Raw genomic sequence first — 24,585 nt, 5'->3', positions numbered from 1 at the left:
GCCTCTCCCAGAGACCTAGGGACTGCAAAAGCCAGAGCAGAGGGCAGGGAAAGAGTGGAATGAGGTTGCCAAGGCCTCATGAGCCCAGTCCCCATCAGCTGTGTGGATCAGGGATCCCCAGAGCTCCTCCTTAGTGGTGGGGAGGTGACTTCCTGTCTGCTTACCCTGGCACTTCCCTTCTGCCCCCAGCACTTGTACAACATCGAGTCTGAGATTGAGGAGTCAGACTACGATTCGGTAGAAGGCAGCACCAGCGGGGCATCCTCGGATGAATGGGAAGATGATAGTGACAGCTGGGAGACGGACAATGGGCTGGTGGAGGACGAGCACCCCAAGATAGAGGAGCCCCCCGTCCCACCTCTGGAGCAGCCGGTGGCCCCTGAGGAGGACAAGGGAGTGGTGATCAGTGAAGAGGCAGCCACAGCTGCCGTCCAGGGGGCTGTGGCCATGGCCGCCCCCATGGCCGGGCTGATGGAGAAGGCTGGCAAGGACGGGCCACCCAAGAGCTTCCGGGAGTTGAAAGAGGCCATCAAGATCCTGGAGAGCCTCAAGAACATGACCGTGGAGCAGCTGCTGACGGGTTCGCCCACCTCTCCGACTGTGGAGCCTGAGAAGCCAACTCGGGAGAAGAAGTTTCTGGATGACATCAAGAAGCTACAGGAAAACCTCAAGAAGACCCTGGACAATGTGGCCATTGCAGAGGAGGAGAAGATGGAGGCAGTGCCCGATGTAGAGCGCAAGGAGGACAAGCCCGAGGGGCAGTCACCTGTGAAGGCCGAGTGGCCCAGCGAGACCCCGGTGCTCTGCCAGCAGTGTGGCGGCAAACCTGGCGTCACCTTCACCAGTGCCAAGGGCGAGGTCTTCTCTGTACTGGAGTTTGCACCCTGTGAGTCAGCCCTTGCCCGGTCTTCGCCTTGCCCCGCCTTCTCGGGGCTCCTGTTTGTGTCACCAGATCTGGGTGCAGGGTGGTTAGTCCCCTCGCCGGACCCCAGCTACTGCCCCAGGGCAAACCATTTCCCTGTGTGGTCACAGTGCTGAGGCCAGCAGCGGCGAGTGGGAAGTCTGTGGGTGTGCTCACCTGTCCAGCCAGGTTTGCAGATGGAGCTCCAGGCCCTCTCCATGAGGGACTGACTGTTCTCTTTCCCCCTCTAGCAAATCATTCTTTTAAGAAAATTGAGTTCCAGCCTCCAGAAGCCAAGAAGTTCTTCAGCACAGTGCGGAAGGAGATGGCGCTGCTGGCTACCTCACTGCCTGAGGGCATCATGGTCAAGACTTTTGAAGATAGAATGGCAAGTAGGCTTGGCATGGGCAGGTGCAGATGTGCTGTGTGGGCACCCAGTGCCCAAGAGGCCACCAGCCTTGGGTCCCCAAACCTCCGGGGCTGACTGGCACCTGCGAGGACACTCACCCACCCACCTTTTACAGGGGCGGTCACAGGCTCAGTCAGGTGAGGGCTGACTCAGCCGTGTGTCCAGGCCAGATGTTTCTTTCTTTCCTCCCTCCTTTAAAAAATTACTTTGAGGCCGGGCGCGGTGGATCACGAGGTCAGGAGATCGAGACCATCCTGGCTAACATGGTGAAACCCTGTCTCCACTAAAAAAAAAAATACAAAAAATTCTCTGGGCATGGTGGTGGGTGCCTGTAGTCCCAGCTGCACTGGAGGCTGAGGCAGGAGAATGGCGTGAACCTGGGAGGCGGAGCTTGCAGCGAGCCGAGATCGTGTCACTGCACTCCAGCCTGGGCAACAGAGCGAGACTCCGTCTCAAAAAAAAAATTACTTTGAAATAAGCCGGGTACGGTGGCTCACGACCGTAATCCCAGCACTTTGGGAAGCCGAGGCAGGTGGATCACCTGAGGTCAGAAGTTTGAGACCAGCCTGACCAACCTGGTGAAACCCTGTCTCTCCTAAAAATACAAAAATTAGCCAGATGTGGTGGCGGGTGCCTGTAATCCCAGCTACTCAGGAGACTGAGGCAGGAGAATCGATTGAACCCAGGAGGCAGAGGTTGCAGTGAGCCAAGATTGCGCCACTGCACTCCAACCTGGGCAACAGAGCAACACTTCATCTCAAAAAAAAAAAAAAAAAAATTACTTTGAAATTAATTATATTATGATTACTTCTCAAGCCTACTTTTCTTTTTGAAAAATTAGAACATTACAGATCCTTTGAGTGGAAATGGAAGAGCTAAAGTTGCCTTTGACCAGACCTCACTTCCCTTTCTCCCCGAATCGTAGGCCTCTTCCCACACCCAGAGGATTGTTGGAAGTTTAGTGGGTCTCCTTCCAAACGGATGACCTTTTTTTTTATACTTTTACATTTTTTATACACTAAAAAAATATTTTTGCATTCTCATATATCACCATAAGTACATAGTATTTTGTATGATTTGTTTACACACAGAGTATGTCATTGTACACATCATCTCTAATTTGGTTAAGACCAACCTGTGTTGATTCATAATGATCTAGTTTCTTCCTTTTTACCTGCAAAATAGGATGACAGCATGTGGCCACACCACATTCCATTTTCCCACCCCTCTGTTCGTGGACGGGGCCTAGTGTCTCTGAGTCACGTTTACTGAGGCAGCGTTGAGTGCCTCCTGCAGGAACAGGCGAGCCCGTTTGCCTGCCACCTTGTTTACTCCACAATCCCTTACTGGGCCTGTGCATCGAGCCAAGCACCATGCTAGACTCTGAATCTGAGTCTGAGGCCCCAGTTCTGGCCCTGTCCTGGAAGGAAGGGAGTAAAGAAAAGAAAGAGCAGGGATCCTGAGAGCAGCCAAGCGGGGCGCTGTTGAGATGGGCCCGGAATAGCCACAACCCTGGAACAGGGCTAGGCGGAGTCCTAAGGCCCAATGCTGCTTGAGATCCTTAATAACGCTTTTGGTTTTCTTGGGTTGTAGGAAAATTCCTTTAGAAAATTCTAGCCTGTCTCAGCTCTGCTGAGGGAAGACGGGAACGGTATTTTTTGTTTTGTTCTGTTTTCCCCACATCTCACTTAGGAGAAGAAAAGTAGTGCATTCTCTGGAGGCTCCCAGGGTGGCACCGATAAGAGCACGTGCAGAGGTTCCCTCGCCCCAGCTGGCACTCTGCCCTCCCTGCTTCTCGGCTCATCACTGACCTTACCCATTGCCCTGTCAGTTGAGATCCCACACACAGGCGTGTGTGCACACATGCACGCAAATAGATGCACAGATTCTAGATGTCTGTGGAGCGGTGGTCTCCCAACCTCCCCCATGGAGTTCAAACCCTCACTGTCAGCTTCTGGTTGTGAGACCATCCCCCCTTCCCCAGGCCTCACCAGCCTGGAACTGCCTTTCAGCTTGAAACTGCTTGTACTACTTGCCTTGTTGGGGAATAAGGGTTGGAGCAGGTGTTTAGAGGAATCGTTTTGTTTTGTTTTTAAAAGACAAGGTTGGCCGGGCGCAGTGGCTCACGCCTGTAATCCCAGCACTTTGGGAGGCCAAGGTGGGTGGATCACAAGGTCAGGAGTTCGATACCAGTCTGACCAACATGGTGAAACCCCGTCTCTATTAAAATACAAAAAATTAGCCGGGCGTGGTGGCGTGCGCCTGTAATCCCAGATACTCGGGAGGCTGAGGCAGAGAATCGCTTGAACCCAGGAGGCGGAGGTTGCAGTGAGCCAAGATCACGCCATTGCACTCCAGCCTGGGTGACAGAGCTATACTCCATCTCAAAAATATATATAAACAAAAAAATAAGAGACAGGGTCTCACTCTGTTGCCCAGGCTGGAGTGCAGTGGTGTGATCATAGCTCACTGCAGCCTCAACCTCCTGGAGTCAAGTGATCCTCCCATCTAAGCTTCTTGAGTAGCCTGGACTACAGGTAGGCACCACCATGCCCAGCTAATTTTTTATTTTTTGTAGAGATAGGGTCTCACTGTGTTGCCCAGGTTGGTTTTGAACTCCTGGCCTCAAGCAGTCCTCCCACCTTGGCCTCCCAAAAGTGCTGGGATTACAGGTGTGAGCCATCACGTCTGGCTGAGAAATACAATCTTTTTTTTTTTTTTTTTTTTTTTTTGAGATAGAGTCTCACTGTCATCCAGGCTGGAGTTCAATGGCACAATCTCGGCTCACTGCAACCTCCGCCTCTGGGTTGAAGCAATTCTCCCACCTCAGCCTCCCAAGTAGCTGGGACTGCAGGCATGCGCCACCATGCCTGGCTAATTTTTGTATTTTTAGTGGAGACGGGGTTTCACCACGTTGGCCAGACTGCTCTTGAACTCCTGACCTCAAGTGATCCACCCGTCTCGGCCTCCCAAAGTGCTGGGATTACAGGCACAAGCCCCCGTGCCCACCCGGAATACAGTCTTAAAGTAATGATTTATGAAGAAAAACACCTGATAAGATAAAAACTCATTTCGAGTATTTCTCTTAGCCAGGGTTCAACGATTCCAGGCAAGGGCCAGGCACAGTGACTGCTCAGGGCTGTAAACCCAGCACTTTGGGAGGCCGAGGCAGGTGGATCACTTGAGCCCAGGAGTTCGAGACCAGCCTAGGCAACATAGTAAAACCCTGTCTCTACACAAAATAAAAACATCATCTGGGCGCGGCGGCCCACACTGTCGTGCCAGCTACCTGGGAGGCTGCAGTGAGCCAGTATCACACTGGTGTACTCCTGCCTGGGGGACAGAGCAAGACCCTGTCTCAAAAAAAAAAAAAAAAAAAAAAAAAAGGTTCCAGGCTGTTCTGCAGAGAGAGATTTGTCCTTAGCTTCTCCACTGTTGGTGGCATCTGGAGTCCCAGGTGCTGCTCTTCCTGCGTGATCTGCACAGTGTCCTGGGAAAGAGCAGGTGCAGATGCAGATGCCACATGTAGGACACCCCCTTCCACCCCTGCCAACCTTGGCCTCCCTCCCTCCCTACCTAGGACCTCTTCTCAGCTCTCATCAAGGGCCCCACTCGAACCCCCTACGAGGATGGCCTCTACTTGTTTGACATCCAGCTCCCCAACATCTACCCAGCCGTGCCCCCCCACTTCTGCTACCTCTCCCAATGCAGTGGCCGCCTGAACCCCAACCTGTATGACAATGGGAAGGTGTGTGTCAGCCTCCTGGGCACCTGGATTGGAAAGGTGAGTATAGGGCCAGGCCCTCAGCCAAGAAGGAGGAAGAGCCAGTGGTGGATAGGGGCCTGGGGAACAGAATTGATGGTGCCCTGTGTGTTTCAGGGGACAGAGAGGTGGACGAGCAAGTCCAGCCTTCTCCAGGTGCTCATCTCCATCCAAGGTACGGTTGGGCTGAAGCGGGGGTGCGGACAAGGGAGGGCTGGTGGAGGGAAGTGACTCTGATAGTCCCCCTGGCAGGTGGAGGGTAGGCCTGCGTGGTGGGCCTCTCTCACCCACTGAGGGAAGGTGTCCCTCCCCCACAGGTCTGATCCTGGTAAATGAACCATACTACAACGAAGCCGGCTTCGACAGTGACCGGGGCCTACAGGAAGGCTATGAAAACAGTCGCTGTTACAATGAGATGGCGCTGATCCGCGTGGTGCAGTCCATGACCCAGCTGGTGCGGCGGCCCCCCGAGGTCTTTGAGCAGGAGATCAGGCAACACTTTAGCACTGGTGGCTGGCGGCTGGTGAACCGCATCGAGTCCTGGCTGGAAACCCATGCCCTGCTGGAGAAGGCCCAGGCGCTGCCCAATGGGGTCCCCAAGTCCAGCAACTCGCCAGAGCCCCCAGCTGTAGCCGAGCTCTCAGACTCCGGCCAACAAGAACCTGAGGATGGTGGGCCAGCCCCAGGAGAGGCCTCCCAGGGCTCAGACTCAGAGGGCGGTGCCCAGGGCCCGGCCTCAGCTAGCAGGGACCACACAGACCAGACTTCGGAGACCGCACCAGACGCATCGGTGCCACCCAGTGTGAAACCAAAGAAGCGGAGAAAGAGCTACCGGAGCTTCTTACCTGAGAAGAGTGGCTACCCTGACATCGGCTTCCCCCTCTTCCCACTTTCCAAGGGTTTCATCAAGAGCATCCGGGGTGTCCTGACGCAGTTCCGGGCTGCCCTGCTAGAGGCAGGCATGCCGGAGTGCACAGAGGACAAGTAGCTGCCAGGCGCAGAGGAAGGAGCATCGCCGTGGGAGAGGTCAGCCGCCGCCTGCTCACTCCCCCCCCCCGGAATCACCCCTCTTCCCGTGTCCCTCTGTCCCCACTGCAAACCCCTCACTGCCCTCTTCTCCCCAAGGTGAGTTTGATGCTGAAGTGCAAGAAGTGTGTTGAGATGCCGCCGTTTCTATTCTGAAGCGAGCTTTCAACAGGCGGGTCCCCTGTGGCAAAATCGGAACCCCATTGCCGATTTTCCATTTGTCACCCCAGCAGAATGTCCGGCACTTGCTCCCTTGCTGTCCCTTCTCAGGTCAGAGGCGGGTGTTCCAGGGCCTGCCACGGGGCTCTCTGGGCCGGTTCCCTGCAGACCCGCAGGAGAGCACATGTGCCTTGCATGAAGTGTGGGTTGCGCCAACAATTCCCCTGGTCCCTTTCAACCTGTTTAGTTCAACTTGAGCCTCCCTGTGTCCCAGACCCTCCTGCTGCCACCGCCACCAGGTCCTCCCTAGTCCCCCAGTGTCAACACTATCCCTTGGGAGTTGTAGCTGCTATCACTGACTCCCGGCTATACGTGGCCCCTCCACCACATTATAGCCCTCAGGCCTGTTGAACTTGCTCTCTAAGAGAGGTTGGGACCAGGCTAGGTTCAGGGTGACGCCCAGGAGAGGTGGTGGCCTTCACACATGCACATGGAGTTGAGGACCAGGGAGCTGCGAGGAAAGCAACAGCTATAGGTGCCTTGCTCTTCTGTCAGAGGCTGCTGGGGGCAGGAGCAGCTGCACAAGGCCAGGGCAAGTGCTAGGGCCCTTCCCCCATCACATGGTCACACTGGGACAGGCGTGCAGCTCACTGAACTCCAAGCGAGCCAGCCCTCTCTTGGACCAGAAGGCCTACTGTCAGCCCTTCACTTACAAACCGCAGGCTCAATCCAGAAGGGGACGGCCGGCAGGGGCTCTCCTAGTGCCCAGAGACAGGCCCAGAGGTTTACAAGTTTTCTAAGCTTTTGATAATGTGAAGCTCCAGGCCGAGAGGATGCTGTTGAGCACATTGCAGCTATGTAATTTTTGGTGTATGTATGTAATATTTAAGGTTGGAAAAAAAACTCAAAAGCAAAGATACTTACTCTTATTAGAAAAAAAAGACAAAAAAAAAAGCCAAAGCATGATGCGTCTTGTCAGCCTTAAGTGGGCTCCACACCTGTGCTGTGCTGTGACCGCCCAGCCAGCAGAGCTGCGGGAGGACGGAGCCGGACCACACACCGTGGCATTTGGAACCGAGTCAGTATCTTGTTTGAGAAACACCCGGAGTGACTGGTGGGGCTGTGCTTCCCAGTGCATTGTACATGTGGAGATGTGAATGCCTACTGCTTACAATATCTGTATAAAGTGCTGTGTGATTAAACTTTTTTTTACTTGCATTTTTTTTTTTTGGCTCATTAACAAGACAAGGTGACACCATTAAACCTCCCTCTGCCATTCATCTGGGCTCCGTTGCCTTTGTGCCCCTCACACACACCCTTCCTGGGGAAGGAAAGACCTTGTTGCCAGGGAAGGCATGTGGCAGTGGGTCCTGGCTTTCCTGGCCAGGTGGGGGCCACTGCGAACAGCACCCGCCCACGCTGCCCTCCGCCTGCCAGATCTGCTTGCATGCCTTCTGTATTTTCTGTCCTGGAGCAGTCCTCTGGCCTCTCCCTGGCTGCTGGTGTGCTCCTCAAGAGCCAGCTTAGAGCAGCCTTCTAGCAGCTGTAGTCTCCAGAGACCTACAACTGACCAGTTCAGCTCCTTCCAGATTCTGGGAGAGCCGACGTCATAGCACCTGGCAGTGGATAGGTGCCACAACTCCTGGACCCTAAGCCAAAATGGTTGCCCAGTTTAGGAGACTTGCATGGATCCTTCCCTGCCACATTCTTTCCACTCCTGCCTGGCACTCCTCCACAAGGACAAGTGGGGAAAAGAAGCAGCTGAGGGAGGTTGGGGGAACCCTAGAGCCCTAGACCATTGTGGGGGATGACAGACTCCTTTTAAAAAGGTAAGATACCAGGTGTGGTGGCTCATGACTGTAATCCCAGCACTTTTAGGAGGCCGAGGCGGGCAGATCACTCGAGGTCAGGGGTTTGAGATCAGCCTGGCCAACATGGTGAAACCCCATCTCTACGAAAAATACAAAAATTAGCTGGGCGTAGTGGCATGCACCTGTAATCCCAGCTACTCAGGAGGCTGAGCACAAGAATCACTTGAACCCGGGAGGTAGAGGTTGCAGTGAGCAAAAAAAAAAAAGGCAAGATACTGCCATTTTTTACTTCTGAAGTCTCCTGCTCCTTGCCAATTTTTATTTTTATATTTTTTGCGGGGGCGGGGGGCAGTGTTTTTATTGTTTTTGTTTTTGAGACATTCTCAATCTGTCACCCAGGCTGGAGTGCAATGGCGTGATCTTGGCTCACTACAGCCTCAACCTCCTGGGCTCAAGCGATTCTCCTGCCTCAGCCTCCCGAGTAGCTGGGACTACAGTTGTCCGCCACCACACCCTGCTAATGTTTGTATATTTTGTAGAGATGAGATTTCACCATGTTGCCCAGGCTGGTCTCAAACTCCTGGGCTCAAGTGATCCACCCACCTCAGCCTCGCAAAGTGCTGGGATTACAGGTGTGAGCCACCGTGCCTGGCACATCAGTTTTCTAATGCCCTTAACTCAGATATTTTCCCTTTCCTGCTAAATCCACATGGGGCTCTGATGAGATTTGCTGGGACTAGCTGGTTGTGTGGCCCTGGCTGAGACATGCCAGCTCCGAGCTGCATCCTGTGTGTGGTCAGGCAGCTGGCTGAGCTCTGAGGCTGCTTCAGGTTGGAGCTGCTATAATTCTCAGGGTGGTAGGGGCCCCCCACCATTAGGCTGAACCAGCTCTGGTCCTGAGTCCCCTACCAGAATGACTTATGCCTCAAGCCAGTAAAATCCATTGCCCATCCCAGGGGGCACTATTGGCCATCATTAACATTAAATTCTATAGTCCTGGCCAGAGCGAGAACCCATTGTCTCCCCAGTCACCAGGACAGGACCAGCAGGCTGGGGATGTCACTTTATTTGGATTTGGTTGGTGGGGTGGGGGTCTCAGAACAAACTAGAAGGCCTTACATAGGCAGCTGGGCCCAGCCAGCTGGGCTCCTGACCCAGGACCTCGTTCTGGCCTGTCCCCCCAAAGCACAGCCTCCACCTTCTCACCCTTCTCCAGAGCAGTCTCCTCCACCCCACAGGAGCTGTGGACAGGCCCTGCAGCCCTGGGGAAGGAGGAAGGATCCTGCAAGTAGACACTAAGGCACAGCGCGGCCCAGGGGTCATAAGGGCTCTTCTGGAGGTGGCGTCTGCTGGGGCTTCCAGCTGGGTGGGGGATCCACGCAACCACTGACCATCCAGAAGTAGTTTGGGTGCACCTGGCCCTGCACGGCCTCGCTAACCATCAATTCCCCATCCACTGCAAACACACCTCTCCCATCCTTGGGCTCCAAGCGGAAGGCGACCACGGGGACATATACCAAGTAGGGGCATTCATACTCCATATGCCTGCCCTTCTCCATGGCCAGGAAGAGGCGCAGCAGCATGGCCCGAGACACTCCGGCTCGCACGTAGAACAGATGCATGACACCAGCTGCACAGCGGCCCATGGGTGCAGCAAACATCTCACTGCCCAGGTGTGAGTGCAGCAGCGCCAGGACTAGTACAAAGTCCTGGTCAGGCACCACTGTCCAGTGAGAGGGCACTGGCTCCTCCAGTGGCACAAGGTGTGCATCTACGGGGCCCTGCTGGACCACAACGGGGGAGGCAGGTGTCTTAGAGCCGACTCTTCCTACAGGGAGGTAGGCCAGTCGGCCGCGGTAGGTGCGCAGGGCTGCCAGACGCAGGAAGGTGCCCAGAGTGAAGCGCATCTCCCCCAGACGCCGATACTTCTCACTCTCTAGGTCCACATCAGCAATGAAGCCCCAGGCCAGGCTGAGCACAGAGAAGAGGCGCAGCCCCGAAGCCGTGCGCAGAGACAGCAGGTTCATGGGTGACAGTAGCCGGCGGCACAGCAACAGCGTGCAGTTGGTCAGGAGGTCTTCATTGGTGACCTGCTCATAGCTACAGGGGGAAACAGTCAGATGAGGCAGGACAGGCGCCCCCATGTATCCCCCGCTTCCTCCTCCCGGGGAGTGGGAGCTGGCAAAGCGCCATGTGGTCCCTGGGGAGTTGGCAGGACTGGTAGGTGACAGATGGAGCAAATGGAAGCAGTCAGCTGGGGTCACCAGGAGAGGGCCCCAGGACTAAGGGAGAAGGGGAAATGGAAATGATCTCGGCCTATGGGAACTTAGACAAGAAAACCCCGCAGTAGAGGGGCACAGACAGGAAACAGGCCCACTCTGGCCCTGGGCTCTCACCCAGCATAATGGTTCAAGGAAGCTGCCAGCGCGTTGCCAGAGCCTGCTGGGAGGCTACACAGGGGCTTCCGGATGGCGGTCTCCCAGTCAGACCGCTCCATGAGCCCGTTCACCACCTGTTGAAGCACACGTGGCCTCAGTCTGGGACGCACCGCGCCAAGCCCCAGGCCAAGCCGTGCGGTGCGGTCCTCACCTCGTGCATCAGCCCGTCTCCAGACATGACCACCAGAGCGTCCCAGCGGCCCAGCTCCTCCGACCGCACCAGCTCCCGCGCATGGTTCCGCCGCTCTGCAGGGAGACCGGCAGCTATCAGGACTGGGGGTCCCCTGACGGGATGCTCCCGAAACCCCCTCCGAGAGGTACTCACCAGTGAGCATCAGCGTGAAGGAGATTTCAGCCTCAGCCAAAAGGGGCTGCACGTGACTCCGGAAGAGCTGCAGGGCCTTGCCCTTGCCGCCGCGCGGGTTCAGCAGCACCAGCACGCGGCAGGGCCGCGGGAGCACGCCCCAGGGGCCGCCCGCTGAGAAAACAAACCCGAAGAGGCCACGTCCGCAACCGACCACTAGGGGGCTACGGGTAACAATAGGGGCACTAGTGTGGGAACGTGGTGCCCGCCACACCCGGGTAATTGACCCTGGCCAGAGGAGCGGCCTCTGCTGGGAGCCCTGGGGTGGGGAGGCGGCGCCCCTGCCACCCCCTTCCTTGGCTCAGATTCGGCCGGCTTCTGGCCTCGTAAGGGATAATGTTTCTCTCGATCGTCCACAGCCCCTTTCGTCCAGCTGGGCGTTCCATCATTCCTGGCGAGGGACAGGAATCCCCCTACAGCCCTTCCCAGCAGGGACCCCACAAACCTGGATCCATAACCTCGACCCGCGGCTCCCGCTGCCAGGGGGTCCCCGGCGCTGTGGGGGCGCTGCCCGTGGCGGCGGCTCCTGCCTTCAGCTCCTTATCGGTGCTGCCCAGGCGGGCGTCGCAAGGCCGGCTGTGGGTCTCGCCCTCCCCGCCCGGAGCCGTGGCTGTAGGACCACCGGCGTCATTCCCTGAGGCGGCTGGATCTGAGGGAGAGAAGACAGCGCTGGCGGAGTCCGGGGCCGCAGCTCCCAGAGGTGGGGAGCGCCCGACAAAATCCCGGGACTACACGAGGGCAGCTAGGTTCCCGGGAGGTCCAGAGAGCTGAGGTCCGGTGCCTCCGAGGGCGCCCCCGCCGTGTGACTAAGCCTACAATCCCTGAGAAGAAGGGCGCCTGCTCCGGGGCTTTCCTCCCTGGGGCTTGGGGTTCGGTTCCGGCCCGACGGATGAGTCAGAGCCCCGTGGCTCCCTCCGACGGACTAGCTCCTCACACCTCGGGGCTGCCAGGGGGATGGGAGTCCAGCTGCGTAAAAATCCTAGAACTTGAGCGGACACTGCCGGGCACGAAGTTCTGGGCGAGGATCCCTGCCCCAGCCATCCAGGTTGCCGTGTCCCCTGCTCGGAGCTCCAGAGCGGTGGGAGCCGCGGCGCGCGCCTCCCAGAGCCCCGCTCCGTTGCGACGCGCGCGGCGCTCGTGGGAACCACTCCCGGGTCGCGCGAGTGCCGATCCCGAGCCGGGCCACCAGCTGCCGCCTGCTCTCGCCCAAGCGACAAGTGGCCCAGTTCCCCGGGGCCCCGCGAGGGCGGGCCGCACAGGAGCCACGAGCGGCGCGAAGGCAGGGTGGGCGGCCCTACCCAGTCGGTCCGGTCTGCTGGGGAGGCGCCACCGCGGTTCCCTACAGTGGCTTGGGGCGGAACGCAGCTCGTCCCAAGCTCAGCCCAGGTCTGAGGGACTGGAGCGCCCCGCTGGAGCGGACTCCCCGGCCTAGCTCCCTCCGGCCTCAAACTTTTCGCTCAACTTCGTAGCCGGCGCCGCGGTGCGGGGAGGACACTGAGCCTCGGCGCCGGCTTGGCTCCGCCCCGCGCTCCCGGGGGTGGAACCTGAGCCCGGCGCGGCCTTGGCCTCCGCCCGCCCCCTGCCTCAGCGCGCCGCCTCCGTCACGGCCCGCGCCCACGGCCGGGCCACGCGCTGGTTCCCGCCGGGGTCCCAGGAAGCGGCCAGCGCGCCCCCGCCGCTTGTCCTAGGCGTCTGGCTAGAAGGCGGCGCCGCGACCTGGCCTGGTGAGCTGAGGCGACATGCCGCGAGGCGCGGAGTCCCGGGCCCGGCCGCGAGCGCAGTGTCTGGGGCGCGCGAAAGCGACCGCGCAGCGCAGATGGAGGCGCGGGCTCCGCGCGAACTCGTGTCGGAGCGAGCGCCGGGCGCGCGCGGTTCCGCTCTCCCAGGGGACCCTTGGTTTCACCTCGACGCCACGACCTCGCCCCCGCGGGTGCTGCCGGCGCCGGGATGCAGCGCCCCTTTTGCGCGCTCTGCCCTAGCCCACCCGGAATTCGAGGCCCGCACGCCACCCGGGGCGCCTCTCCAGGCCGGGGCGTCTCGCCCGCCGCCCGCCACCTTCCCTCTTTCTGCCTCCCCCGCGCTCCCACGGAGGTTATTTTTAACTTCCCGACGCTGCAGCTGGGCCACCGAGCCCGAGGCCGCCTAGCGCGCTGTCCCAGGTAGAGCAGGCGACAGGCTGGGGGCTCCGAGCCGGAGAGGAGCCTTGACAGTGTAGATGGGCCTAGGGGCCCTCGTCGGGATCGGAAAGCCAAGCATGGGGTACGTGTCCCCCGCCCCCTCTGGCTCAGCGTGAAGAAGGGGCGCCGGAAACGCTCTCAGAAGTTGTCACCTCTTTGGAGGCCAGTGGGGACGCGTTTGTCAGTGTGTTTGTGATACACTTATCGCGGCAAGCCACAACGTGTCCGCGAGCACCTCGAGTTAGATCCCTGGGGGGTTACGGCGGAGACGGAGGAAGAAGTTGCCAAGGCCCATTGGTGACCTGCCCAGGTAGGGCCAGATTAGGAGAAACCAAGCCCCTGCGGGAGGCTGCGGGGCTCGCACGCCCCCGCCGGCCCCACCCGCCCCCACACACCTCTCTCATCGCTTCTTAAAGTCGAGAAGAGGCAGGTCCGGGAGGAGCACGCAGCCAATTAGCCGGGCGGCGCCCTGAACTCCGGCACGCCTCCGCGGTGTCTTCTCTTCCGGAGGACCCAGGCAGCTCGCTCGGCCCCGTTTCCCAACACTTGGGGGGGTCAGACGGGCGGGACCCGAGAGTCCCCGGGCGGGTCGGGGGGCACAGGCTGGGACGCGGGGTCCCTGGGGCCGCAGCTCCGCGCGCGTATCGGCGGGTGCGCCTTCGTCCTGCACGGCCCCCGGGCAGTCCCCGCTGGGTCCAGAGCGTCCCGAGCGCGTTCCGGGAAGGTGACTCAGCGACGCGCTCACGGGTCGAAAAACTCCGAGAAACAGGAACGAGGGAAGGGAGCACGGGCGTCCTCCCCAACTCCTGGCGTCGCGGCGCGTGTCGGAATGATGGGTCCTGCAGCTCCGAGCCCCCCACCCCCTTCCCCCAGGAATCCCGCGCGGGCGGGGGAAGGAGCGCCGCAGCTGCAGTGCCGCGGTCATGCGCTGCGGGGACGCGAGCGGCGGCTGTGGGAGGAGGGGGCTCCGCGCGGAAGCCCAGGACCAGATCCGTCCGCCCCTCCCCTCTCCCTTCTTCCCCTCCTCTCCCTCCGGCGAGGGGCTTTGGTGCCTAGAAAACGCGAATCGGAGGCTGTGCTCCCCGAGATCTCAGCCTTCGAGGGGACTGGCTGCGGAAACTAGCTGGGGCAGCCTTCCCCTTCTGCTCCGCGTCCCGGAGAGCATTTCCACCAAATCTGAAAAGCTCTGTCATTAGCCAGTCTGAAGAGGGGAAACTGAGGCACAGGGAAGCACTGTGAGTTCGTGGTGATAAAGCCCACGTGGTTCACGGTCCCCCTTTTTTTTTCCTCCTGGGGCCCCAGAAAGGTCGGATCCTGCGCCTCCAGGCCCACTACCACCAGCCTTGAGTCCGCGGGGCGGGCGGGGGCGGGGGTGACTGCAAACTGAGTTGGCAAGAGGAGGCGGGGCAGCCTGCTGGGCTCTTAATCCAACAGCCTCCGGGCCCCAGCTCCCCTCCTGGCTCTGGAAGGCCCCGCGGGAGGGAGGCGAAGGGCAAAGCCCTCTGGCCCCGGTTCCAGGCCGCACAATGGGTCCTCTGTCCTCCCTGGCGCCTAACCCCCTGCCCCCCTCACCTCCAAGGCCTTTGCCCCCCTCATTCTTGTCATTCACTTCCCTCAACCCAGGCTGCCTTTCTGTAGACCCGTTTCCCTTTCTCCCTTTCTAAAGAATTTGATCCTATCTCCAGAAACTCCCCCAGCTGCATCCCTGCTCGGAGAGGCAGGATTGGCCAAGAGCAAGATGGTTCCTCTTCCCACGGTTGCGGGTGGGGGGGCGGGCACTTGGATCTCTCAAGCTGCCAGCTTGCCCCTTTTCCCACTGTACTTTACTTCCTTTTTTAATAAAGAAAAAAGGACAAGGCGGGGAGGGGTTAGGGGGGCCTGAAACCCTGAGAGGTGAAGAAGCTTGCACAAGCCTCCAACCAGTTCCCCACAAAGCAGAGAAGCAAACCCGTGAGCCCAGACCCCACGCTGAGAAGCCAAGTCCAGCCAGAGCTCCCCTCTGGGCCTCTCTGTATCCCAGGCTATTTCTCCCTGAAAGGCAGGTATCTGGGGATCTGGTGCCTGGTGGATTGCTTGCCGCAGAGCTGTGGAGTCTCCCTGAGAAAGAGGAAGCAGCAGGCCGGGCGCAGTGGCTCAGGCCTGTAATCCTAGCACTTTGGGAGGCCGACGTGGGTGGATCGCCTGAGATCGGGGTTCGAGACCAGCCTGACCAACGTGGAGAAACCTGTCTCAAACCCTGTCTCTACACTGGGTGTGGTGGCACATACCTGTAATCCCAGCTACTTGGGAGGCTGAGGCAGGAGAATTGCTTGAACCCAGGAGGCGGAGGTTGTGGTGAGCTGAGATCGTTCCATTGCACTCCAGCCTGGGTGACAGGGCGAAACTCCATCTCAAAAAAAAAAAAAAAGAAAGAGGAAGCAGCTCCAAGCCCTCCCCAGGCTTCATCCTGAGTCTGGAAACAGCTGAGCAGCGGCCGTGCTCAGCAAGGCCCACCGTGGGCCCCGGAACAGGCCTGGGCCGGCAGAGAGGTCTGATTCGATCACCAACCCAGAGCTTGGCTTGCAGGTGATCTGTCTCACAGGTGGGAGACTTTTTCTATCTTCCCCAGCCTCCCCCTCCTTGTGGGCAGCCTCCCCAGGGAGACACACCTGAGAGCCCCCTTGTTTCTTTTCCAGAGAAAGAAAGCAGGCATTCACCCGGCATGGCCCCAGCTCTCCAGAAACTTGGAGTCAAGGCTGCCAGATGGCAAATTACTTGCTTTTATGAGGAGAGGATTCCTGCCATCTCACCCTTCCCTGAAGCTACCTTCCCTAGGAGATTTCAGCTCCCTAATTGCATAGCCTCAAGGCCTTCCTTGACCTCAACTTCTTTCCCTTTTTTTTTTTTTTTTTTTTTTTTGAGACACAGTCTTGCTCTGTTGCCCAGGCTGAGGCTGGAGTGCAGTGGCGCGATCTTGGCTCACTGCGACCTCTGCCTCCCGGTTTCAAGCAATACTCTTGCCTCAGCCTCCCGAATAGCTGTGATTACAAGTGTGAGCCACTGCACCTAGCTAATTTTTGTATTTTTAGTAGAGTTTGGGTTTCACCATGTTGGCCAAGCTGGTCTCAAACTCCTGACCTCAAGTGATCCGCCTGCCTCTGCCTCCCAAAGTGCTGGGGTTATAGGCGTGAGCCACCCCTCCGGTTTTTCCCTTTTTATGGTACTTTACTGCCTAGGGGGTTGCAAGGACCAGGGAAGGGAGGTTCTAGCTCACAAGCTCTTTGAGCTTAGGGGCTGGGCACGGTGGCTCACGTCTGTAATCCCAGCACTTCGGGAGGCCAAGGTGGGTGATCATGAGGTCAGGAGATCGAGACCATCCTGGCCAACATGGTGAAACCCCCATCTCTACTGAAAATACAAAAATTAGCTGGGTGTGGTGGCGCACACCTGTAGTCCCAGCTACTTGGGAGGTTGAGGCAGGAGAATTGCTTGAACCCGGGAGGCGGAGGTTGCAGTGAGCTGAGATGGTGCCACTGCACTCCTGCCTGGGGACAGAGCGAGACTATGTCTCAAAAAAAAAAAAAAAAAAGCTTAGGGCTGGTCGGGTGCAGTGGCTCACGCCTGTAATCCCAGCACACTGGGAGGCTGAAGCGGCTGGATCACGAGATCAAGAATTTGAGACCAGCCTGGCCAAGATGGTGAAACCCCATCTCTACTAAAAATACAAAAATTAGTGGGACGCGGTGGCAGGTGCCTGTAATCCCAGCTACTCAGGAGGCTGAGACAGGAGAACTGCTTGAACCCAAGAGGGAGCCGAGATTGCACCACTGTACTCCAGCCTGGGCAACAGAGCAAGACTCCGTCTCAAAAAAAGAAAAAAAAAAAAGCTTAGCGCTGTCCCCACATGGCTTTCCATTCTCAGTTTCCTAGATGTCATTTCCAGGTCGACCATACCAGGCATTGGGGTGGAGGGGGTGCCACATGCCACACGTGGCCACATGTGGAGATGCAGAGGAGCAGACTGGTCATGCAAGATTCTTGGCTGCTCGCAGGGAGTGTGTGCTTTGCCCGAGTTTCTGTTTCTCCCCAGTGGTTTGACTACTATGAATGTATGGTGGGGTGACCCTAGCTCTATCCCTTGGGTGGTCTCCTTGTCCTTGTCCTCCTTGCTAAGGCTGGGGACCCAGGTCTCTTCTGGGCCTCTGGGCTCTGCCTGCCACATGCCCTGACCTCCAGGCTGCTGACTGTGGCTGCAATTCAGGGTGATTCTCTTCGGAGCCCTCTCAAGGTGGTGACCTGCAGCCCTACCCACTCCACTTGTCTCGACTGCCTGCCCAGCATCTATAGGCATTTGTATTAGTGTCCTGGTGGCTTAGACAACAGAAATTGACTGTCTCACAGTTTTGGAGGTTGGGAAGTCTGCGATCACGGTGTTGGCAGGGTTGGTTCCTTCTGAGGCTGTGACTCTGTCCCAGGCCTGTGTCCTGGTGGTTTGCGGATAGCCTTTGGTCATCCGTGAGTTGCTGCTGCATCTTCCCAGTCTCTGCCTTCACCTGCAGAGGGCCCTCTCCCTGGGAAAGAGTTGGAACTTGTTCTGTAGGGCCCATGGGCCTGTTCTTTTCTACTACAATTGACTCGGAGGGAAAACCAGTGAGTTATTAGGGCCCTAGTGTAAATCAGTGTTTCAGGTTTTATTTTTTTATTTTTTTGAAACAGGGTCTTACATCGTCACCCAAGCTGGAGTGCAGTGGCACAGTCACAGCTCACTGCAGCCTCGACCTCCTGGGCTCAAGTGATCCTCCCACCTCCATCCCCTTTAGTAGCTGAGACTACAGGTGCATGCCACCAAGCCCAGCCAATTTGGTTTTTTTTATTTTTTGTAGAGACGTGGTCTCCCTACGTTGCCCAGGCTGGTCTCAAACACCTGGGCTCAATTAATCGTCCTATCTCAGCTGCCCAAAGCCCTGGGATTACGGGCATGAGCCACTGCACCTGGCCAGCGTTTCATGTCTTGAATGAAAAGATGTAACAATACCAGGTGTCTTGATAGAAGACAGTGTAGTCTCCCAAGGGTACGGGAGGAAAGGGGTTTCTGGCTGCCAGGCCTGCATCCTCCCAGCCTTGCCAAGGTGTGATCTACTGGGAGGAGTTGTTTATGCCTGTGCTGGCAGCCAGACTTCCTGTGCTGCTGCTCCCCTGACTTTCAGATGTCATCTTCCACCTTGGCCTATGGCATCCTCAGCTTCCTGAGCAGATGAGTTTCTTCCCCAGTCTTTGGAAGAGCTCAGCTGAGTGTTGTGTTGGATGGGGTATTAGGTTCCTATTGCTACACACAACGAAAACAACACAAATTTTTTATCTTGCAGAAGGTCAGAAGTATTAGGATGGTTGCTAATACCATCACTTTTAATGCCAAAAAACGCAATTTCCCCAGGCCAGACGCGGTGGCTCACGCCTGTAATCCCAGCACTTTGGGAGGTCGAGGCGGGTGGATCACCTGAGGTCAGGAGTTCGAGATCAGCCTGGCCAACATAGTGAAACCTCCTCTCTACTAAAAACTACAAAAATTAGCTGGGTGTGGTGGTGCATACCTGTAGTCCCAGCTATTTGGAAGGGTGAGGCAGGAAAATCGCTTGAACCTGGGAGGCGGAGGTTGCAGTGAGCCTGAGATGGTGCCACTGCACTCCAGCCTGGGCGGCAGAGTGAGACTCTGTCAAAAAACAAACAGGCCGGGAGCGGTGGCTCACTCCTGTAATCCCAGCACTTTGGGAGGCTGAGGCGGGTGGATCACCCGAGGTCAGGAGTTTGAGACCAGCCTGGCCAACATAGTGAGTGAAACCCTGTCTCTACTAAAAATAAAAAATTAGCTGGATGTGGTGGCAAGTGCCTGTAGTCCCAGCTACTCAGGAAGCTGAGGCAGGAGAATCTCTTGAAGCCAGGAGGCAGAGGTTGCAGTGAGCCGAGATTGCGCCCCTGCACTCCAGCCTGGGAGGTTGCAGTGAGCTGAGATCACACCACCGCACTCCAGCCTGGGCGACAGTGAGACTCCGTCTCAAAAAAAAAAAAAAAAAAACAGTTCCTCGTGCACCAACCTAATATAAGATGAATTGCAGGGCTGTGTTCCCTTGCCTTTTCTAGCTTCTAGAAGCCACCTGCATCCCTTGACTCAGGGCCCCTTCCTTTACCTCGAGAGCCAGCAGCATAGTATCTTTCAGTCTAGCTCTGTGTGACCTCTGCTCCCATTGACACAACTCTTCTGACTCTGACCTTCCTGCCTCCCTCATATAAGGACCCTGTGATGACATTCACCCCACCCAGAGAACCCAGGACAGTCTCCCCTGTGCAAAATCCATAATCACATCTGCAAAATCCCTCTTGCCATATGGGGTAACATGCACTCACAAGTTCCAGTGATTATGACGTGGACATCTTTGAGGGGTTTTGCCAACCACAGATGATTAGGCAAATTTAGTCTGGGAACAGTGGCTTTTGGGCTCCAGAACCTTCATTTCCGACTCCTACTCCCTCCCCAGCTCTACTCAAATGAACACAAACCAGGAACCTGCCTTCCACCAAAGAAGCATTTGTGGAGTGAGGCTGGGGTGGAGACATGTTTCTGTAGACTTTGTGGTGGTTGGTTTATCCAGCAGAAGCCCCTACAAAGAAAATTGGTTTCCATTTTTGAAAATTACCCTAAAGGGAGAAATTGGCAACTTTGCTAAACATAGTAATTACAGGATCACAAAACCCCAACTTTGCACCTGAGGAAGCGGTGGAAGCAGACCAGCCCATCCATCTGCAGCCTGGCAGAATTCCCCACACTGCTTTGCAGGAAGGGCTTGCTGCTGGCACAGGCCCCCTGGGCAGGAAATGGAGGCGGGGAGCGTGTGGCCCTCCCAGGTCCTGTCCTGTGCCAGGCTGGACCAGGCCAGCCACACTGAGAACCACAGCTAGCAGGAAGAGCCATTCACTGGGAACGGTCCACAGGCCCCCGCTGACATTAGCTCCCACGTGGGCCCAAAGTGGGCTCTGGTCTGGTCAATATCCAGTCCCACATCCTGGATACTGATGAGGGGAGAGGCGGGTCCCCTTCTGCCCAGGCCACAGCCAGCACCCCCGTTCCACCCCACTCTGCTTTTGTGTTTACCTGCATAGGTGCCCTGGTTCAGAGACCTCAAGGGAAGAGAAGCCCAACAGCTGTGTGTCAAACCACCTCAGGCATTTCCCAAAAGGAAAGCTGGGAACCAGGAAGCAGGGGCCGGCACCTCTGCACGGGGAGCAGGAAGGTGGAGCTGGAGCATCAGGCGGAGGGGATGGGTGTGTGCACAGTTTTCCAGGGGCTTTTTGTTTTGCAATGTTTTCCACTTTCACATTTCTCAAAAGCCAAAATGTGACCTTGGGTGGGTCCCAAAGCAAACAGACAGTGGCCCCGGGCCAGGCAGGGGATTTGCACTAATGGCCTGGGCTGTTTCCACCCACCTGAGGGTGGATCCTCATCTGCGCTAAGGGACAGCGAAGTCCTTTGTCACCCTGGTCACAAACAAGCACAAGCTGCCTTTGGAGACACCCAGTTGAGGCACCCAGCTGGCCACTCAGGGGTTCACTCCTTTCCTCTATTTTTTTTTTTTTTTTTTTTTGGTATGGAGTCTTGCTCTGTCACCCAGGCTGGAGTGCAGTGGCGCAATCTTGGCTCACTGCAACCTCCATCTCCTGGGTTCAAGCGATTCCCCTGCCTCAGCCTCCTGAGTAGCTGGGATTACAGGCATGCGCCACTATGCCCGGCTAATATTTTTTTTTTTTTTTTGAGACGGAGTCTCACTCTGTCACCCAGGCTGGAGTGCAGTGGCGTGATCTCGGCTCACTGCAAACTCCGCCTCCCGAGTTCACGCCATTCTCCTGCCTCAGCCTCTCCGAGTAGCTGGGACTACAGGCGCCCGCCACCACACCTGGCTAATTTTTTGTATTTTTAGTAGAGATGGGGTTTCACCGTGGTCTCGATCTCCTGACCTCGTGATCCGCCCGCCTTGGCCTCCCAAAGTGCTGGGATTACAGGCGTGAGCCACCGCACCCCACCCCACCCCTTTCCTCTTTTACCTAAACATGCAGCAGCTCAGACTTCCTTGATTGATGCCAATTAGTGGGGGGACTTGGGGGCAAAGGAGGGTGTGGACGTCCTATTTTGACAAGCTGGAAAAAGACATGGAGCCGGGAGCAGGGATTGCCCTCCCCTGTGTTCATTATCCATATGCCAAAAAATAGAAATTCCCCTCCCCTGGAGGCTTGTCTTCTGAAGGTCAAACCCTTCAATTCTTTCCAGACACAACCCTGATAATTTAAGTAATGATTAGACAGGATGGGCTGGACGGCTGGGGCTGGGGAGGGGTGCTTAGGACAAGGGATGCCTAATTCCAGGCTGGTGCCCACGAGCCTTTGGGCAGCTACGGGAGTGACGCTAGGCTGATCCGACAGGAGAGCTGTTTCAGACAGCAGAGTTCCTTGTTCTCTTTGCTCATTGCCCTAAAGTCCTGATCACAGCAACGTGACTGGCATCTTGAGAATGAGTTAAGATGTCATTTTTCCTTCAAGGCACCATTTGATGATGCTAGCAGTCCCTGAAACTCACCATTTTGAAACTGAATGGGTAACCAAGTGATTACCTTTATAAGAACTGGAGAGTTTGATTTTTTTATTTTATTTTGTTGTTACTTTTTTTTTTGAGACAGAGTCTCACTCTGTCGCCCAGGCTGGAGTGAAGTGGTGCGATTTTGGCTCACTGCAAACTCCACATCCTGGATTCAATCGATTCTCCTGCCTCAGCCTCCCAAGTAGCTGAGATTACAGGCGGCTGCCACCACTCCCAGCTAATTTTTGTATTTTTAGTAGATACAGGGTTTCTCCATGTTGGTCAGGCTAGTCTCGAACTCCTGACCTCAGGGGACCCGCAAGTTTGATTTTTTAATGTCTCTGATACCTCAAGGTATGCAGGCTAATACTGAAATTATTTTAAAAAACAAAATTGAGGGGCCGGGCACGGTGGCTCATGTCTGTAATCCTAACACTTTGGGAGGCCGAGGTGGGCGGATCACCTGAGTTTGGGAGTTCAAGACAAGCCTGACCAACATGGAGAAACTCTGTCTCTACTAAATATAAAAAAAAAAATTAGCCGGGTGTGGTGGCGCATGCCTGTAATCCCAGCTACTCAGGAGGCTGAGGCAGGAGAAGTGCTTGAACCTGGGAGGCGGAAGTTGTGGTGAGCCGAGATCGCACCATTGCACTCCAGCCTGGGCAACAAGAGCAAAACTCCCATCTCAAAGAAAAAAAAAAATTGAAAGGGCCTGGAGAGTGCTCCTTTCTGAGCAATGAGGAGCATACAAGCTACTGGAGGACATATCTTTTCTTTTCTCTTTTTGCATCTTCCCTAGAACTATAATCTGTGCAAGGTTCTGCACAGAAAAATCCTCAAGAAATGCCCGCAGGCAGACCTCTCCCATCTGAATCGCTGACAGATGCAGCAGAGCACCCCAGGGAGGGAGGCGGGTGCACTGCAGCAATAGAGGGCCAGGAAGGGCACTGTCCAACACTCCACCTCCTCCTGGCTGGGCACAGCAGGCTGATGGGTCCCTTGAGGGACAGATGGTCCCGATGCAGAGTTAAAAAGACACATCAGTCTTCCCGACTCTGCATGGCCTAGAAAAATCTATAGCATCAGAACTTGCGGCATTTGCAAACCATTTAAGACTGAGCTCAGTGGGTCACGCCTATAATCCCAGCATTTTGGGAGGCTGAGGCGGGTGGATCACCTGAGATCGGGAGTTCGAGACCAGCCTGACCAACATGGTGAAACCCTGTCTCTACTAAAAATACAAAATTAGCTGGGCGTGGTGGCACATGCCTGTAATCCCAGCTACTCAGGAGGCTGAGGCAGGAGAATTGCTTGAACCCGGGAAGTGGAGGTTGCAGTGAGCTGAGATTGCACCACTGCACTCCAGCCTGGGCAACAAGAGCAAAACACTGCCTAAAAAAAAAAAAAAAAAAAAAAGACTGAGTTCCGATTCCAATTGCCGTGTGACAAGTATCTGCCACTACTTGACTCTCAGACTGAGAACTTTGAGCTTCTAAAGAAAGAAAACACTCAATAACTGCAAAAGATGATAAACTCAGGGTTGGCTCTGCCTCCTTTCAGCTCTTGGCAGGCGTAAGTGTCATTCCTGAGGGAAGAGGCATGTGCAGTCCCACTAGCAGATCTGTCACCTCAGTTTGCAGCCTTTAACAGTACAGGAGCCACACCACCTGGGGAAGGCTGAGTGGGAGCCAGGAGCCACAGCAAAGCCCAGGGCGCTGAAGGGCATGCTTGTCTCGGAGGCCTGAGTCTTTTTTTTTTTTTTTTTTTTGAGACAGGATCTTGCTCTGTCACCCCAGACTGGAATGCAGTGGCACCATCTCAGCTCACTGCAAGCTCCGCCTCAAATCTTTTTTTTTTTTTTCCAGATGGGGTCTCACTCTGTCACCCAGGCTGGAGCGCAGTAGCACGATCCCAGCTCGCCGCAACTTCCACCTCCTGGGCCCAAGCAATCCTTCCACCTCAGCTTCCTGAGTAGCTGGGACTACAGTCACGCACCACAACCCGCAGCTACTTTTGTTTTATTTTGTATTTTTTCTAGAGACTGGGTCTCACTCTGTTACCCAGACTAGTCTCGAACTCCTGGACTCAAGCAATCTGCCCACCTGGGCCTCCCAAAGTGCTCGGATTATGGGCATGAGTCACACCTGATCAATTTAGTTTTTAAAAGCATGGTTGGAGCCGGGCGCAGTGGCTCACACCTGTAATCCCAGAACTTTGGGAGGCCAAGGTGGGCAGATGACAAGATCAGGAGTTCGAGACCAGCCTGGCCAACATGGTGAAAACCCGTCTGTACTAAAAATACAAAAATCAGCTGGGCATAGTGGTGCGCGTCTGTAGTCCCAGCCTCTTGGGAGGCTGAGGCAGGAGAATTGCTTGAACCCGGAAGGCGGAGGTTCTGGTGAGCCGAGATCGTGCCACTGCACTCCAGCCTGGGCAGCAGTGCAAGACTCCGTCTCAAAAAAAAAAAAAAAAAAAAAAAGCATGGTTGGGTGGCTGTCTGGGTGATGGCTGCTGAGGAGGGCAGTGAGGCAGGGGGTTTCTCATCTGCAAGGACCCTGAGCAGAACAGCAGGAACCTAATTCTAGTTCCAAACCAACAGCCTGCGTGTCATGTATGCTCAAGGAAGGCTGGCACGTCACCCGCGAAAATGGTCTTCACAGACGTGAAAAACTAAGCCAGATTTACCAACCAGTGCTTGAGAAAAATGTTTTTTAGAATGAGAGACTCAGATTCCTTAAAAAATTAAACATAGGTTTACTATATGACCTAGTAATTCCACTTCTAGTTCTGGTCTGTACCTAAGAGAGATAAAAACACGTCCACACAAAAACTCATCCAGGAATGTTCATAGAAGCATTATTCACAATAGTCAAGAGGTGGAAACAACCCAAATGTTGATGGATGACTGGATAAAGAAAATGTGGCCTATTCACAC

The 24,585-nt window shown here is 56.1% G+C and overlaps 2 protein-coding genes across 5 annotated transcripts in view; one reads left to right on the top strand and one right to left on the bottom strand.

Annotated features, from left to right (window-relative positions):
- Nucleotides 1–7,538, top strand: part of UBE2O (ubiquitin conjugating enzyme E2 O) — a 66,054-nt gene extending 58,516 nt beyond the window's left edge. For all 3 annotated transcript variants that reach the window (XM_030826996.1, XM_030826995.1, XM_030826994.1), the window contains exons 14-18: nucleotides 190–886; nucleotides 1,153–1,289; nucleotides 4,891–5,094; nucleotides 5,191–5,248; nucleotides 5,391–7,538. In XM_030826996.1, coding sequence (XP_030682856.1) covers nucleotides 190–886; nucleotides 1,153–1,289; nucleotides 4,891–5,094; nucleotides 5,191–5,248; nucleotides 5,391–6,061 — 1,767 coding nt within the window. In that variant the 3' untranslated portion in view covers nucleotides 6,062–7,538. The remainder of the gene's footprint in view (nucleotides 1–189; nucleotides 887–1,152; nucleotides 1,290–4,890; nucleotides 5,095–5,190; nucleotides 5,249–5,390) is intronic.
- Nucleotides 7,539–9,115: 1,577 nt separating this feature from the next.
- SPHK1 (sphingosine kinase 1) lies at nucleotides 9,116–13,979 on the bottom strand. 2 transcript variants are annotated; one of them, XM_012512550.2, is made up of 6 exons: nucleotides 13,444–13,979; nucleotides 11,317–11,520; nucleotides 10,833–10,985; nucleotides 10,659–10,753; nucleotides 10,466–10,581; nucleotides 9,116–10,169 (listed from the first exon to the last, which is right to left on the bottom strand). In XM_012512550.2, exons 2-6 carry the CDS (start codon nucleotides 11,324–11,326, stop codon nucleotides 9,389–9,391), a joined length of 1,155 nt encoding a protein of 384 aa, XP_012368004.2. In that variant the 5' UTR covers nucleotides 11,327–11,520; nucleotides 13,444–13,979; the 3' UTR covers nucleotides 9,116–9,388. The 2 variants fall into 2 exon arrangements, with proteins under 2 accessions (XP_012368004.2, XP_003279154.2); XM_003279106.2 differs by lacking the exon at nucleotides 13,444–13,979 and adding an exon at nucleotides 12,170–12,367.
- Nucleotides 13,980–24,585: the final 10,606 nt, after the last annotated feature.

Source organism: Nomascus leucogenys, chromosome 14, assembly GCF_006542625.1.
Source record: "Nomascus leucogenys isolate Asia chromosome 14, Asia_NLE_v1, whole genome shotgun sequence".
Lineage (NCBI taxonomy): Eukaryota > Metazoa > Chordata > Mammalia > Primates > Hylobatidae > Nomascus > Nomascus leucogenys.
The sequence above is the reverse complement of the archived record's forward strand: the minus strand, read 5'-3'. Positions and strand labels throughout refer to the sequence as shown.